A 13,164-nucleotide genomic window follows, 5' to 3' on the forward strand; every position below is an offset into this window, starting at 1 on the left:
GTGCCACTCCCACTAGAGAAAAACATTCACCCACACCAGCACATCAACTCAACCCCCAGATAGAGAAGGAAAAACAGACCCATTACGTGAAGCCGAAGCGGAACAGTCTCAGTCAACCTCCCCGCAGGCTGCAGTTACTCAAGCAAGCCACACAACAAACAACACAAGGGCAGAAATATGTTCGTGGCAATGCCGTGAGTGACACCACCGAGAGAGAAGGTGAGAACAAAGAAATGCGTTTTCATTACATGGGCGGTGTGAGTAGCAACCCAAACACAGAAAGGAACACACAACAGAGGGACACACTCAAACACCTACAACCCATCGCTCTTTATACATAAGTATGTAGAGAAGGGTGACCGTATGAGGCAGACACAATAGTAGAGGAAAAATGAACACTCAAGAAATAAACCTTTCAATGTTTTACTGAAGGGAAAAAACACACACAAAAAAAAAACAATATATTGAAAACAATATAATGAAAACAAGAAGAATCCATTGACCACCTTGTGAACATGTTCAGGGTGCAAGCAACACAATTCTCTTCAGTATGTGTGTGTGTCTTTCGTATAGGGCGAGCAGTGGGAATGATGCACACATGACGACAGCCCACAGACACAAAAGGAAGGAATGCCGGTAGTGTGCGTGTTTGTATGTCCTGAACCTCCTGAGATTCTTCACATTTCAGTCACAGTAATTACAGTATATTAGGTTTGTATCCCATTCCCACTGGTGAAAGCAATAGTTAGTAATATCACGGAACACACACACATCACCAGGCAGGCACAGTGAACGGTGGCAAAACAGAGCCCAAATAATGCGAAGAAAGAAAAAACAAAGTAAACTGGTATACACCGAAACGGTTTCTCTGTAATTGGGACCGCAGAACATGTCGTCCAACCTGGAGATGTTGTCATATTTGGTTTATGGTTTCTTGAGGAAATTACATCCCCACTCCCTCACCAACAACATTTCAGCCTTGTTGTAATCTGCCTGGTAGTACCCTGTAGACTCCAATGCAGCAAGAGTCAACTTGCTGTACAACTTTCTTCCGCCTTTGTTTTCCTTGAGTGGGGCCATCAACTCGTGCTGCGCAGCCTTTCTATCAAAGTGAGTGTCAATATCGTTTTCTTTCTTGGGTGCAGAATTATCCAATTTCATTCCAATACCCCCAGGACAACCATATTGTTCCTTCACCCTCTTTTTTATTTCCGTACTGTTGAGCTCTTTATACCCTACGAAGTTGCTCTTGATCCCACTGAGCACCATCTCCTTAAATTTTTCTACTTCCATGGAGAATCCAAGCCCGTGCGCAATCTCGTGTGCAACAAGGCGAATATATTGATCCGTATTTTCGATCTCAAATGGATTCAATTTGATCATGGCAGATGTTGGGCGTCCATCCTTGTCGTAAGTGCAAATCTTCGTGCCCGGGTTTCTGGTAGAAAAACCCAAATGGATCACAAAATCCGTATCGGGAATACCCATCCCCTTATCACCGTCCGAAGTGGAAACCATTTCAACGCACCTCGTACCCTCAGCATCGGATATAAGTTGTCGATCATATGGTACATTAATCTTCAAGCGATCCTTCACACGCTTGACCTTAAGACGTTCAACATGCATTGAGATGGCCTGAGGCATCACTTCCCACAACAAAGTATGGATCTTTTTCTCACCTGGTGTTTTTATCGCCTCACACACTTTTTCGTCGAATCCTTTGTGTGTGCTGAAGGTGTATCCTCTGAGCCAAGCCCTTTTGAACTTACAGTACTTCATCACTTTCTGAATCATTCCTGGGTTCACAGCAATACGGATGTTCTGCCATTCCTTTGTGAGATTAACGTCTTCATCGTCATCAACGAGATATTTAACAACCTTCAAACCCCAAATGATCTCTTCCTTTGTTTTGTTTGGCATTGGCCCCCCGGGTTCCTTGTTCGGATCGGTCGTATACGGCGATAGATAATCAGTGTCTGCAATACACCCGTAGGCACAACACAGCAAGAGCAACGCAGCGAATAACAGTTGACGCATGTGGATCTTCTTTGAGGGCTTACTCACAAATGTGTTTTTTTGTGTAGTTCTCTTAAAATACAAAACAGAAAAGAGAGAAAAGAGAAGGCAAGAGATGCATTCACAAAATTGAAACAAACGCGCCGGGCGCAACACAACATGCACGATCACACCGCTGCTACACAACCCCACCACTCAAATTACGATATGCACTCTTCCTGGGCACAGTCACCCATTCACTGCAGCGCAACAGGCAACAGCGGACTCCACAACCACATAGGTGGAAACCCTCCGCACATCACATTCCCCAGAAACAACGATAATGGCGCTAGTGGCGGTCGTTGAGGTACTGCGGGGCGCTGCATCATCCCCGATCTCGCAACCCCACCCCACGGTCACCTGATACACGCACCGAGTACCCGCCAAAAATCACACCACCATGGCGGCTTTGACCTTTCCTCCTTTGGAAGCAAACAACAGGGAATCTTGAAGGCAGAAAACCGCTCTCCACATATCCTTCTTGGCAGCATCACGAGGAACCACACACCACAAACAGAGAGAGAGAGAATATATCTACATATATATTTGTTTTAAGACCGAATTAATCCAAACCTTGCTTTCCACGTAATTCATAGGAGCGTTATCCCCTTGCCGAGCCATATCTGACACATCAATGGTTGGTTGTGTGGAAACGTTTTCTTGTTTCCAAGTCGGCTCCTCTGCTGTTCTTATGTTTGGGTGGGACAATTCCGCCACTGAAACTCTCTTTGCGAGAGTTGTTGTGGTGCCGCCATAAATTGCGCTTGCGTTTCCTCCAATGGTGTTTTTGCGGACATGGCTTCCTGGTAAATATGTGCCATTCGGTTTTGTAATTCCTGAAATTGCATATTTGCGTCTTGCTGTGTTCGAACCGTATCACCCTCCGATTGCACTCGTGCGCATTGGTACTGATGGTATAAAAATGAATCGGTCTCCTCCAGTGCTGCCCATTGGGCGCTGAAACGTGCGCGTGCCCCCCGAAATCCTTGTAGAAAGCCTGCGTTCCGCGGCACTGCGAAGCTAATAATGGAGGAACCAAGGCCCTCCCATGTCATGACTTTATGTGGGTTCACATGAACCGTGAGTATGTTGTTTTCCATTGATAAAAAAAAAACCATCAGCGTGATAACTTCAATGCGGGGTGTCAGCTGGACGAAAGTCAAAAGCAAAGGCTGCAGGGCCATTATGGCGCACAAGTGCCGTGAACGCCTACGTGCTGATTTGCCCCTCTACTTCTGTGTGCGACGGACGGGTTATAGTTAACATTTTCCTTGCTTGTAAACTTAATTTTTTCCGAAACCTACGTGTGTCAGACTGTTAAGATAAAAAAGAAAAAAATCATTCCCAACCTCAAAACTCCAGTACTCCATTTGTTACCAAAAAACGTGAGTCTCGATTTTTTTTTTTCGCAAGCTGAAAGCTTGCGATAAGAATGGCAAAGCCTTACTTTTTGGAACTACAGATTTATGAGTTTTGGTAAACCAAATTCTATTTCTTTTATCTTTACAGTCTGCCTAACAGTAAGTTTCTGAAAAGCCCACCCAACCCAACCCACTCCGCCCCGAGCGGGAAGCGGGATAAAAGGGCTTCTCAGCACTTCCTTTTCGTTAGTTTCTGTTATGTATTAGCAATCATCATCGGGAAAAGATTTGATAGAGATATGTAAATAATGCATCAAAACTTGTTTGAACAATCATGGAAACAAAATATTTTTCTCTTGTGTTTTATTTCTTTAAAGAGGGAGTAAGGCTAGGGTATTCTGTCAAAAAAAACTCTAAAAACTGAGAGTATATATATATTTTTCCGAGGAAACATACGAAATTTCATCACTCAAGTAAAAGCATATAAATTATGTTTTCTTAAAGAAGAACATATAAAGCATGTATTAATGTGTGTAAACAAAAACCACACAACCAAAAAAAAAAACACTGTATCAAGTAAGCACACTACCCTGTTACATCCTTGTCCTTGAGACCATTGTTATCCACGAGGTCATAGATCTACTTTCGTTTGAGAAGTGTTGAATTTTTTTGGTACTCTTGGTCTTCCGTCACCATCGTCTTCACCTTTAGCGGGATCTCCATCGACTTCTGTTTACTTTCAGCTTCCATGGTTTCGTTGAAGCACAAGACATGCTCACCCATGTATTTCATATGGTCCATCACAGAAATCATACCAATTCTGTTGCTGCACTTGGAGTCCTCCTCCACACGTTTCAAGGTACATACATTTCCCTTCACATCACTGCAGTTCCTGTATTTGTCTACACCGTCACTATTGTACCAAACCTCCCCTCCAGTGTGTTCAAAACCAGAAAACATTGGTGGAAGATGGGGTACCACATCCTGATTGTTTGTGATGCGGTACGACTTGTGTCTGCCGCGGCAGAACAGCGCGGACACCCACGATGCGAACGCATTGTTTCCCACGCGCGGGGCACCGAACGTGTACAGTTCGAACTTTGGCGGATGCATAACGTCGGGGTACCCCTGTGACGCGAAGTCCGCCGCCGCAAGCACCGCCATGGCGCCACCAAGACTGTGGCCGGTGATGAGGACTTTGAGGCTGCGGTTAGGGGATTCAGTAATCAGCTTCAGCAACTCCTTCCACATCTCATCACGCAGTGATAAGAAAGAATTGTAAAACCCACGATGTACAATGCAACCCCAACAACTGGGTTTCTGGTAAGGGACGGGCCACATGTCAAGATCAGCCAACCAGTTGATTATATTCAGGGAGCCACGGAAACTTATCACAACGCGCTCTTTTTCGTCGACACCCATGTACGCCAAAGTACCGTACGTCGTGTTCGTAAATAGCTTCACGACCTTTAACTTGGGAGGCTTTTCACAGGCAATACAGCTCCAGTTGCCAATTTGTGGAACATAGCAATACGTGACCTTTGAGTACAACAGCGCAGACTTCGCCAACGTCTCTGAGTACGCGGCGTGAACCCCACAGCTGCAAAGCAGAAGTAAAAGGAACAATAATGCTGATGGGGCCAAACGAGAGCGAGATACAGAGAACATGTTGTTACTGTGGTTTTTTGAATTATGCTAATGCTTTGAAAAGGGATAGGTAAAAGTAAAGGTTCAGAAAGACATAAAGGATCCTGAGGAGTGAAGATTTCGTTAAATAATGTATCATTGACTCTATTTCCAGGGTACAAAGAAACCTGGTACTTCCTTTTTTCTTCTTCCAAGGTATATATTATGAATTTCACAACATTGTATGAAAAACCGGATTATTATTACAGAGTATATTAACTTATTGAACCCAACCCATTGAAAAGTAATATACAAATGACACTAAAAAAAGAATCCTTTAGAGAGAGAGAGAGTATATCTATATATGTTTTAAGACCGAATTAATCCAAACCTTGATTTCCACGTAATTTGTAGGTGCGTTATCCCCTTGCCGAGCCATATCTGACACATCCATGGTTGGTTGTGTGGAAACGTTTTCTTGTTTCCAAGTCGGCTCCTCTGCTGTTCTTATGTTTGGGTGGGACAATTCCGCCACTAAAGCTCTCTTTGCGAGAGTTGTAGTGGTGCCGCCATAAATTGCGCTTGCGTTTCTTCCAATGGTGTTTTTGGGGCCATGGCTTCCTGGTAAATATGTGCCATTCGGTTTTGTAATTCCTGAAATTGCATATTTGCGTCTTGCTGTGTTCGAACCGTATCACCCTCCGATTGCACTCGTGCGCATTGGTACTGATGGTATAAAAATGATTCCGTCTCCTCCAGTGCTGCCCATTGGGCGCTGAAACGTGCGCGCGCCCCACCCGAAATCCTTGTAGAAAGCCTGCGTTCCGCGGCACTGCGAAGCTAATAATGGAGGAACCCAGGCCCTCCCATGTCATGACTTTATGTGGGTTCACATGAACCGTGAGTATGTTGTTTTCCATTGATAAAAAAAAAACCATCAGCGTGATAACTTCAATGCGGGGTATCGGCTGGAAGAAAATCAAAAGCAAAAAACTTTGGGGCCATTATGGCGCACAAATGCCGTGAACGCCTACGTGCTTATTTGCCCCTCTGCTTCTGCATACAACGGACGGGTTGTAGTTAACATTTTCCTTGCTTGCAAACATAATTTTTTCCGAAACCTACGTGTGTCAGACTGTTAAGATAAAAAATAAAAAAACCATTCCCAACCTCAAAACTCCAGTACTCCATTTGTTAACAAGAAGCATAAGTTTCGATTATTATTTTTTTTCGCAGGCCGAAAGAAAAAAAAAAAAACAGACCCATTACGTGAAACGGAAGCGGACCAGTTTCACTCCACCTCCCCGCAGGCTACAGTCACTCAAGCAAACCACACACCACACAACACAAGAGCAGAAATATGTTCGTGGCAATACCGCGAGTGACACCACCGAGAGAGAAGGTGAGAACAAAGAAATGTGTTCATATTACGTGGGCGGTGTGAGTAGCAACCCAAACACACAAAGGAACACACAACAGAGGGGCACACTCAAACACCTATAACCCACCAATCTTTATACCAAAAAAAAATGTGAAAAAAAAGAGTGACTGCGTGAGGCAGACACAATCATGGGCACAAAAGGATCACACAAATTGTATAGGAAAGGAAAAGGAGAAACACACAGCTGCACATAATGTGCAATGAAATTATAATGAAACACACACACAAGGGAAAAACAATGTAATGAAAACAAAACAAATAAAAACAATGCTCTAACAATGCATCCATATCCACTCAAACAGAAATTATCTGTGCAACTGTGTCATGGGAACACCAATCAGCACACGAGAGTGCAACCCAATACAGAGAGCACAAGAAGAATCAAGGAACTGTGCACCAATGCAGGACTGCTGCTGCCGTCCTTCTTCTTTTTCTTGGCCTCTTCCTCCCTGGCCTTTCGCTCCGCCTCCAGTCTAGCTTTTTCTTCTGCATCCCTTTTGGCTTTTTCCTCTCTCACCTTCTGGGCCTGTTTTTCTCTTTCCTTTCTCTCCTCTTCTTCCTTTACTCTTTGCGCCTCTGCTGCTGCTGCTGCAGCTGCCGCCTGTTTTTGCCGTTCTTCCTCCTTTCTCCTTCGTTCCGCAGCCATTTTCCTTTCTTCAATGCGTTTCTTCACTTCCTGTTCCTCCTCCTTCTTTTTCTGCTCCAAACGTTCCTCTTCCTTTTTCTTTTCCTCCTCCAATTTCTCTTTAAGGTCGGTTGTGTCAACTGTTCTGTTCTTGGTTGCCAGAGGAGACGCCCCGCCAATCGTACTCTCAGACGCTCGGCCGACTATATCCTTCGATGTTTCTTCATGAGCAGGCTCTTTCTTCAAGTCATCCTTCAATGATTCCCGCACAGCCTCGTCGTACTCTCTCACATTCCCTTCGACGTCACCTGTCCTCATGTCAAACTTCTCTTTCATCCCCTCGAACAGTTTCACCGCCTTGTGCATCTTGTTCTTCGTTTCCATCACACGCTGATTTGTTTCCCTCGAGCAGGCGATACTTCGTTTGCTGATCACTAGGAGATGCTGATAAACCCCATTGATTTCATTGTATATCCTCTCGCTCCTTTCAATAAGGAGCTCTTGTTCCTCCGTTCTATTATCTTCAGGTATTCCCTTTAGCACTCCTGTATAATACACCCTGCTATTGTTTTGAGTCTCCAACATGTCTTGCATATTCTGCATCGCACCCGAACTCCATAAAACCAATTTCCTTGCCTTCTCGACCGTATCCATCGCCTCCCTAAACACGCGGGAATTTTCTTCTACCTCCCTCGAAGCATTTTCCACGAGATTGGCAAGTTCTTCAGACACAGAAGGTTTAAAAAAGCCACCCGGATGATTTTTTTCTTCGGCGACAATACCATCAACGAGTTTTATCGTTTTTTCGGCAACCTTCTTGGCTTCATCAGCTTTCTTGGCGCAAGTCACCACCGTAGTATCCCACAAATCTTGATAGCTCCTCCCCTCCCCAAGATGCTTTTCCGCCCCTTCTATCCAACCCTTTAAAAAATTCACTGCGCTCTTTTTTTCGGCATCATCATCTGCATGGACCACACACGCACAACACTGCAGAAGTACCAACAGGTACACCACACGACGCAGTTGGACGAACATCGTTGTCATGACTGTCACCGTGAGTTGCTTGGATCTGTGGTAACAAGGAAAAAGAGAAAAAGGAGAAAAGAGACGCACATTTAACACACAACGCAGAGAGTACACAGCAACACACAGAAAAAAAAAAGAGAGAGAGTACACATCACAACAGCAATCAAACACAACCCAATGGAGGGAATTACAGTAAACCACTCACACAATAAAACGCACCCAGAGTTACACAGATATTGAAACAACACCTTGAATTTAGAAGAAGTGGAAAACAAATGGTATCAAAACAATATTGAATAAACGTCTCTACACACACACTTCAATATCTTACTCGGTATTCATACACAAAGTTTGTCTGTATTCCCATTATAATAAAACCATTACCAGGCAGTTTGAACACCAAAATACACCAAAAACACTGTGTACGCCTGGCAACATACAAAAACAATACCACAAATCATCAACAAAACAAAGAGACCGTACAATAATCAACACACACATCCAAACGGAAAAAAAGAAAAGAAACCAATGCATCACCATAATATTTATACCAACACCACAATTGGAATCTAAAACCCACTCACCCACAACCATAACCAAAATGACTGCATACATCACTGTAATACTATGCCACTCTTTACAAACAGAGGCAACACAGAATTACTCTCTCTCTCTCTCACACTCACATATTACCTCTTTATTTTTTCCATCAGAATGCCGGTTCGCCTCTTCTTCTTACACAACGTTATCACCAACAAAAAAAAGAAAAAAACACGTCCCCCCCACGATGTACATGAGGAGGGTACGATCCTACATATCCCCTTCAACCACCACCCCAATGGACCCCCCCCCGCACACCACACCACACCAGCACGTTTTTTTTTTTTTCTCTTCTTCGTGGCTTTGTGGATATTGTTCCGATGGAATGGGTCATCAAGAATAATACATAAATATACATAAATACAATTTGTTTTTATATTATTTTTATCTACTACCGTTGGGCATGGGGAGTACGCATTGGTAATGAAATTACAAAGGATCTCGTAGGTGGTAGAACGTGGATTTTTTCGCCCCTCTGAGCCCCCTCAGCGGTCAAATCCAATTTCCGCCACTGAGATGGCATAATTGTTACTATCTCTAGGGTCTCTGCCACTCCCTAGCGGCATTCACGCTAAAGTGAAATATGTAAAAGAAACTGCTGCCGATGGTGCGCCGGAACACGCCACAGGATCTTCTTGAATAAAGTTTTGTCCTAGCACGACTCTGCTGGCCCCTGTGCTGTATAACGTTTGTAGCTTATGAACCCGTAAACTCTCTAGAAAAAGAATTTACTGGCCCATGGCTTCCCCAGCAAAATAATAGGGGATGATGGGCATTGGTTCCAACTTTCGATGGCCAAACGCCAAAAGAGGGAAAGGCATGCCAAAGAACAGACGCGAGAAAAGAAAAACAAAAAGGAACGCGCTAGATTTTTGAAGTGGGGTGTGGCGGTGAAACCGAAAAAATTTTTTTTTTTTGGCATGCGTTTGCGTTGCGGGCGGATTGGGGGGCGTCCCCTTTGGGGTTTTTTTGTTTTTATTTTCTAAAGCCTTCGAAAAGAATGGTCAAGCTTTTGCGTTAATAGGAATGAAAGGGTATATGAAATTTAATGTTGGTATTTTTGTTATTTATCGTTCGCCTTGGCTGCTCATCGAATTTAAGATTCCCTTTATTTAAAACGTTCCTTTTTTCCGTTGGGAAGTTAAAGAAAGGGGGAAAAAGTGACAAGAGTGGGGTTCGAACCCACGCCTCCGAAGAGAAGAGAACTTGAGTCTCCCGCCTTAGACCACTCGGCCATCTTGCCCGTGCGTGAAGTTAGAGAAACACCAAAAAAAATTAGGAATTTTATTAATTTTTTTTCCATGCCCCCTCTTACTTTAAAAGAAGAAATGTTTTCTGATCGTTTGAATTGTGAGAAAAAACGTCACCAGCAGGATTCGAACCTGCGCGCGAGATCGCAACTGATTTCGAGTCAGTCCCCGTAACCACTTGGGTATGGTGACCACGGGAGGAAGTAGTAATATTAAACAATTGAATGTTATTTTTTAAAAAAGTTGGGAGGTCACCCGCAAACCCCCGACTCATCCCGGAAAAGCAGCATAAAAAAAAAAAAAAAACAACATAACCTTCCTTTTTGTTTTTCTTTTGCGTGGCTTCCCGCGGGGGAAAAAAAAAAAGAACCGCTCGTGGGGTCGCCGCCAGCCCCACGGAGGGCGTTAACGGAACGGGCCCGTCCCTTCTTCCCTCCTCCTTACTTCAGGGGCCCGGGGGCCCACACCCGCCCCGCCAAGGGCAGAAACGGCGAGAGCAAAAGGGAACCTAAAAAAGAAAAAAAAAAAAGAGAGAAAAAAAAGAAACAAAAGAAAAATATTCCCCTGTTGAGGCGGCGTTGGTTGTCGGGCCCAAACCCCCCACCCTTTTCCCCAGCGAAACGAATGCGAACCACCAAAGCGAACAAACAAAAAGACAAAAAAAAAAGACATCAAAAATAAGAAAAATAATAATAACAATAAGCAGGCGAATGCAACAACAACAACAACAAATAAAAAAATGTACCTTTCCTTTTCCCTGATCTTTTTTTTTTTTTCCTTCTTCTATTTTCTATTGGCCTAGAACGCTACGCCTCTAAGGACGGAGGCCTCAGTGCGGAGGGCTTGGTGCCGTTCTGCCATGTCTTCAACTTTTCCAAGTTCTTTACCAACTATAGTACCAAGAGCTTCTGCTTCCCGTGCCTTTTGTGCCAAAAGTGCGCGAAGCTTTTTGTACTCTACTTCAGCTTGGCAACTTACACGATTTAATCGTGTTGTCAACTCAACTTGTCCATTTTGCAATTGTGCAACATCTGTAGAAATAGTTTCCACATGTTGCTTGACTCGCTGAAGATTTCTTGTTGCCCACTGCCTCGTAGATTCTATTTCTTCTATAACTGCGTCATGCGAACGCGTTTGATCTTCTCCAAAAGATATTATAGCATTTGTAGCGACATCTATTTTTTGTTGTAATGTATTATTTGTTTCTGATAATTTTTCCATATTTTCTTCTAAAGGCTTTAGTCGTGATGACTCATTTGATACAGATGCCTCAAGCGTTTGGATAGTTTTTTCCACATGGTACAATTGTTCACGAAGATTATTATAAGCTTCCTGTTGAGATGTAGTTTTAGTAGAAACTTCCTTTTGCAAAGTTAAAGTTTGCTGTTCAAAATTCTTTCGAAAAGAATTTAAAGCAACTTCAAGATCTAGTTTTATCTGATTTAGTTGCTCTCCATTTTGTTTTCGGAAATTTGTCAAGTCATTAACACTTTCTTGTCGAATTTCATTTACCGTATCTCGCATTCCAGAAGAAAATTTTTCTCTTAAACTATCTAATTCTTCTTGTAGACGTGTTGTAATTTGTTCTTGTCGTTTTAAACGTGCTCGTAATTCTTGTTGTTGACGGCGAAGGTCACCTTCCTTTTCTTCTTGAAGCCCTTGAGCTAATTTGACCAGTTTTGTAAGATTTACCATCTTTTCATCAAAAGCATCAACTCTGACTGAGAGTCCTTCTATACGATCTACAAGTTGTTGTACAGAAAAGGCTCCTCTCAACATGCATTCTACTCTTTGATCGGTAGCATTCTCAACTTCAACAGGTCGTGAAGGTGTTTGAACTGAAGAGGCATCTTTTCTCCTCTGACGCAAGTAAATATCTGTATAATCCATTTCCCTCGTTCAAAAGAAAAAAAAAAATGAAGAGCGCTTTTTTTTTTTTTTGTAAACCCAAGTTATGTATAAAATAACGGGATAAATTAGGAAAAAAAAAAGAAAAGAAAAGAAAAAAGAGCAAGGAGGTGAAAAGTATTTGTCAAAGAAAGAAAAATAAAAAAAAAGAAAAACGGCTTCCATTTTCTTCCCCCTTTCCCAGAGAGACAGAGAAAGAACGAGGGAGAAGGATATCTTCTCCCATTTCTTTTTCAAAAAAAAAAGAAAAAAAATGAGCAAATTTATATACATTAAAAAGATAAAATATCTAGATGAATCTTTCAGAGTCGTCCACAACAAGTTGTACACTTAGTATTTTGGTATTACTTTCCCATTTAGCGTTAGCTTTTCCAGAAATTACCTTTTTGGGTAAAGTAGCCCGCAAGTAATACTTTGAAGAAGACAAATAAAACTCAAATGGATCAACTTCTATAGCAATATCAGAAAATCTTTCTTGCTTCGGCATTACTATTTTTATGAGGATAGCAGTAGAATCAGGTTTATTAAAATCTAAACAGAGGTAAACATCTTCTGCAGTTATATTTTCCTGATGTAAAATAGTATATTCAGGTTCTTCTGCACCTTCCAGTGGTTTTCGTGCAACATCATTACGTGAACTAACTGCTGCAGCAATTTCTTCTTCAGTCCAAATAGCATAACCTTTAGGTATTGAGACTTGTCGTTTTTTAGTTTGTAATTTTTTAGCTTCACGGGTATCTGAAGGAATCGGAAGACCTAACTGTTGATCCACTACCATCGGAGGTAAGGTAACACTAATTGGATTTGCTTCTACGGTATTGGTAACAGAAGAAGAAGGAATTTCTCTGGAATCCGTTTCCTGCAAACTATATCCAATAGTCTGTCCATCTGGACGTTTAAAACCTTTATTTCTGTCTAATAATTCCACAAGGCTCGAAATATCCGTACCGTTCATGACACCCCCAAATGAACCAAGCGATCTTAATTTATTATTATTATTATTATTATTATTATTATTATTATTTTACTTTTCTATTACTTACTTAACTAGTTTAACTATTAAACACAGAGAATAAATAAAAATAATAATTGTAATAAACAGAACAATAATAAGAAGAAATATATGAAAGTTTTATTTTCATCAATGGGGTGAAACCAGAGGGGAGTGGGTATTAGTAGTGGTAGTATTATCACCATCTATACAAACAGCTGATGGAAAAGTATTTCCTTTCAAAACGCATTTAAATAATAAACAGAGACATCATAATCTAT

The 13,164-nt window shown here is 42.2% G+C and overlaps 7 protein-coding genes across 7 annotated transcripts; all 7 read right to left on the bottom strand.

The window, feature by feature from the left end:
- Positions 1–924: 924 nt before the first annotated feature.
- Positions 925–2,037, bottom strand: TM35_000093000 (leishmanolysin; the record flags this gene model as incomplete). The annotated part of the gene is made up of 1 exon (XM_029024539.1): positions 925–2,037. One exon carries the CDS (start codon positions 2,035–2,037, stop codon positions 925–927), a length of 1,113 nt encoding a protein of 370 aa, XP_028884316.1.
- A 707-nt stretch (positions 2,038–2,744) lies between these two features.
- On the bottom strand, positions 2,745–3,239 carry TM35_000093010 (uncharacterized protein; the record flags this gene model as incomplete). The annotated part of the gene is made up of 1 exon (XM_029024540.1): positions 2,745–3,239. The coding sequence occupies one exon, from the start codon at positions 3,237–3,239 to the stop codon at positions 2,745–2,747; it is 495 nt and encodes a 164-aa protein (XP_028884317.1).
- An 816-nt stretch (positions 3,240–4,055) lies between these two features.
- TM35_000093020 (lipase) lies at positions 4,056–5,084 on the bottom strand (the record flags this gene model as incomplete). Its single annotated transcript, XM_029024541.1, has 1 exon — positions 4,056–5,084. One exon carries the CDS (start codon positions 5,082–5,084, stop codon positions 4,056–4,058), a length of 1,029 nt encoding a protein of 342 aa, XP_028884318.1.
- A 377-nt stretch (positions 5,085–5,461) lies between these two features.
- On the bottom strand, positions 5,462–5,962 carry TM35_000093030 (uncharacterized protein; the record flags this gene model as incomplete). Its single annotated transcript, XM_029024542.1, has 1 exon — positions 5,462–5,962. One exon carries the CDS (start codon positions 5,960–5,962, stop codon positions 5,462–5,464), a length of 501 nt encoding a protein of 166 aa, XP_028884319.1.
- Positions 5,963–6,820: 858 nt separating this feature from the next.
- On the bottom strand, positions 6,821–8,152 carry TM35_000093040 (uncharacterized protein; the record flags this gene model as incomplete). The annotated part of the gene is made up of 1 exon (XM_029024543.1): positions 6,821–8,152. The coding sequence occupies one exon, from the start codon at positions 8,150–8,152 to the stop codon at positions 6,821–6,823; it is 1,332 nt and encodes a 443-aa protein (XP_028884320.1).
- Positions 8,153–10,782: 2,630 nt separating this feature from the next.
- On the bottom strand, positions 10,783–11,874 carry TM35_000093050 (uncharacterized protein; the record flags this gene model as incomplete). Its single annotated transcript, XM_029024544.1, has 1 exon — positions 10,783–11,874. The coding sequence occupies one exon, from the start codon at positions 11,872–11,874 to the stop codon at positions 10,783–10,785; it is 1,092 nt and encodes a 363-aa protein (XP_028884321.1).
- A 307-nt stretch (positions 11,875–12,181) lies between these two features.
- On the bottom strand, positions 12,182–12,847 carry TM35_000093060 (uncharacterized protein; the record flags this gene model as incomplete). The annotated part of the gene is made up of 1 exon (XM_029024545.1): positions 12,182–12,847. The coding sequence occupies one exon, from the start codon at positions 12,845–12,847 to the stop codon at positions 12,182–12,184; it is 666 nt and encodes a 221-aa protein (XP_028884322.1).
- Positions 12,848–13,164: the final 317 nt, after the last annotated feature.

Source organism: Trypanosoma theileri (assembly GCF_002087225.1).
Source record: "Trypanosoma theileri isolate Edinburgh chromosome Unknown TM35_Tth_9_V1, whole genome shotgun sequence".
In the NCBI taxonomy this organism is placed as follows: Eukaryota; Euglenozoa; class Kinetoplastea; order Trypanosomatida; family Trypanosomatidae; genus Trypanosoma; species Trypanosoma theileri.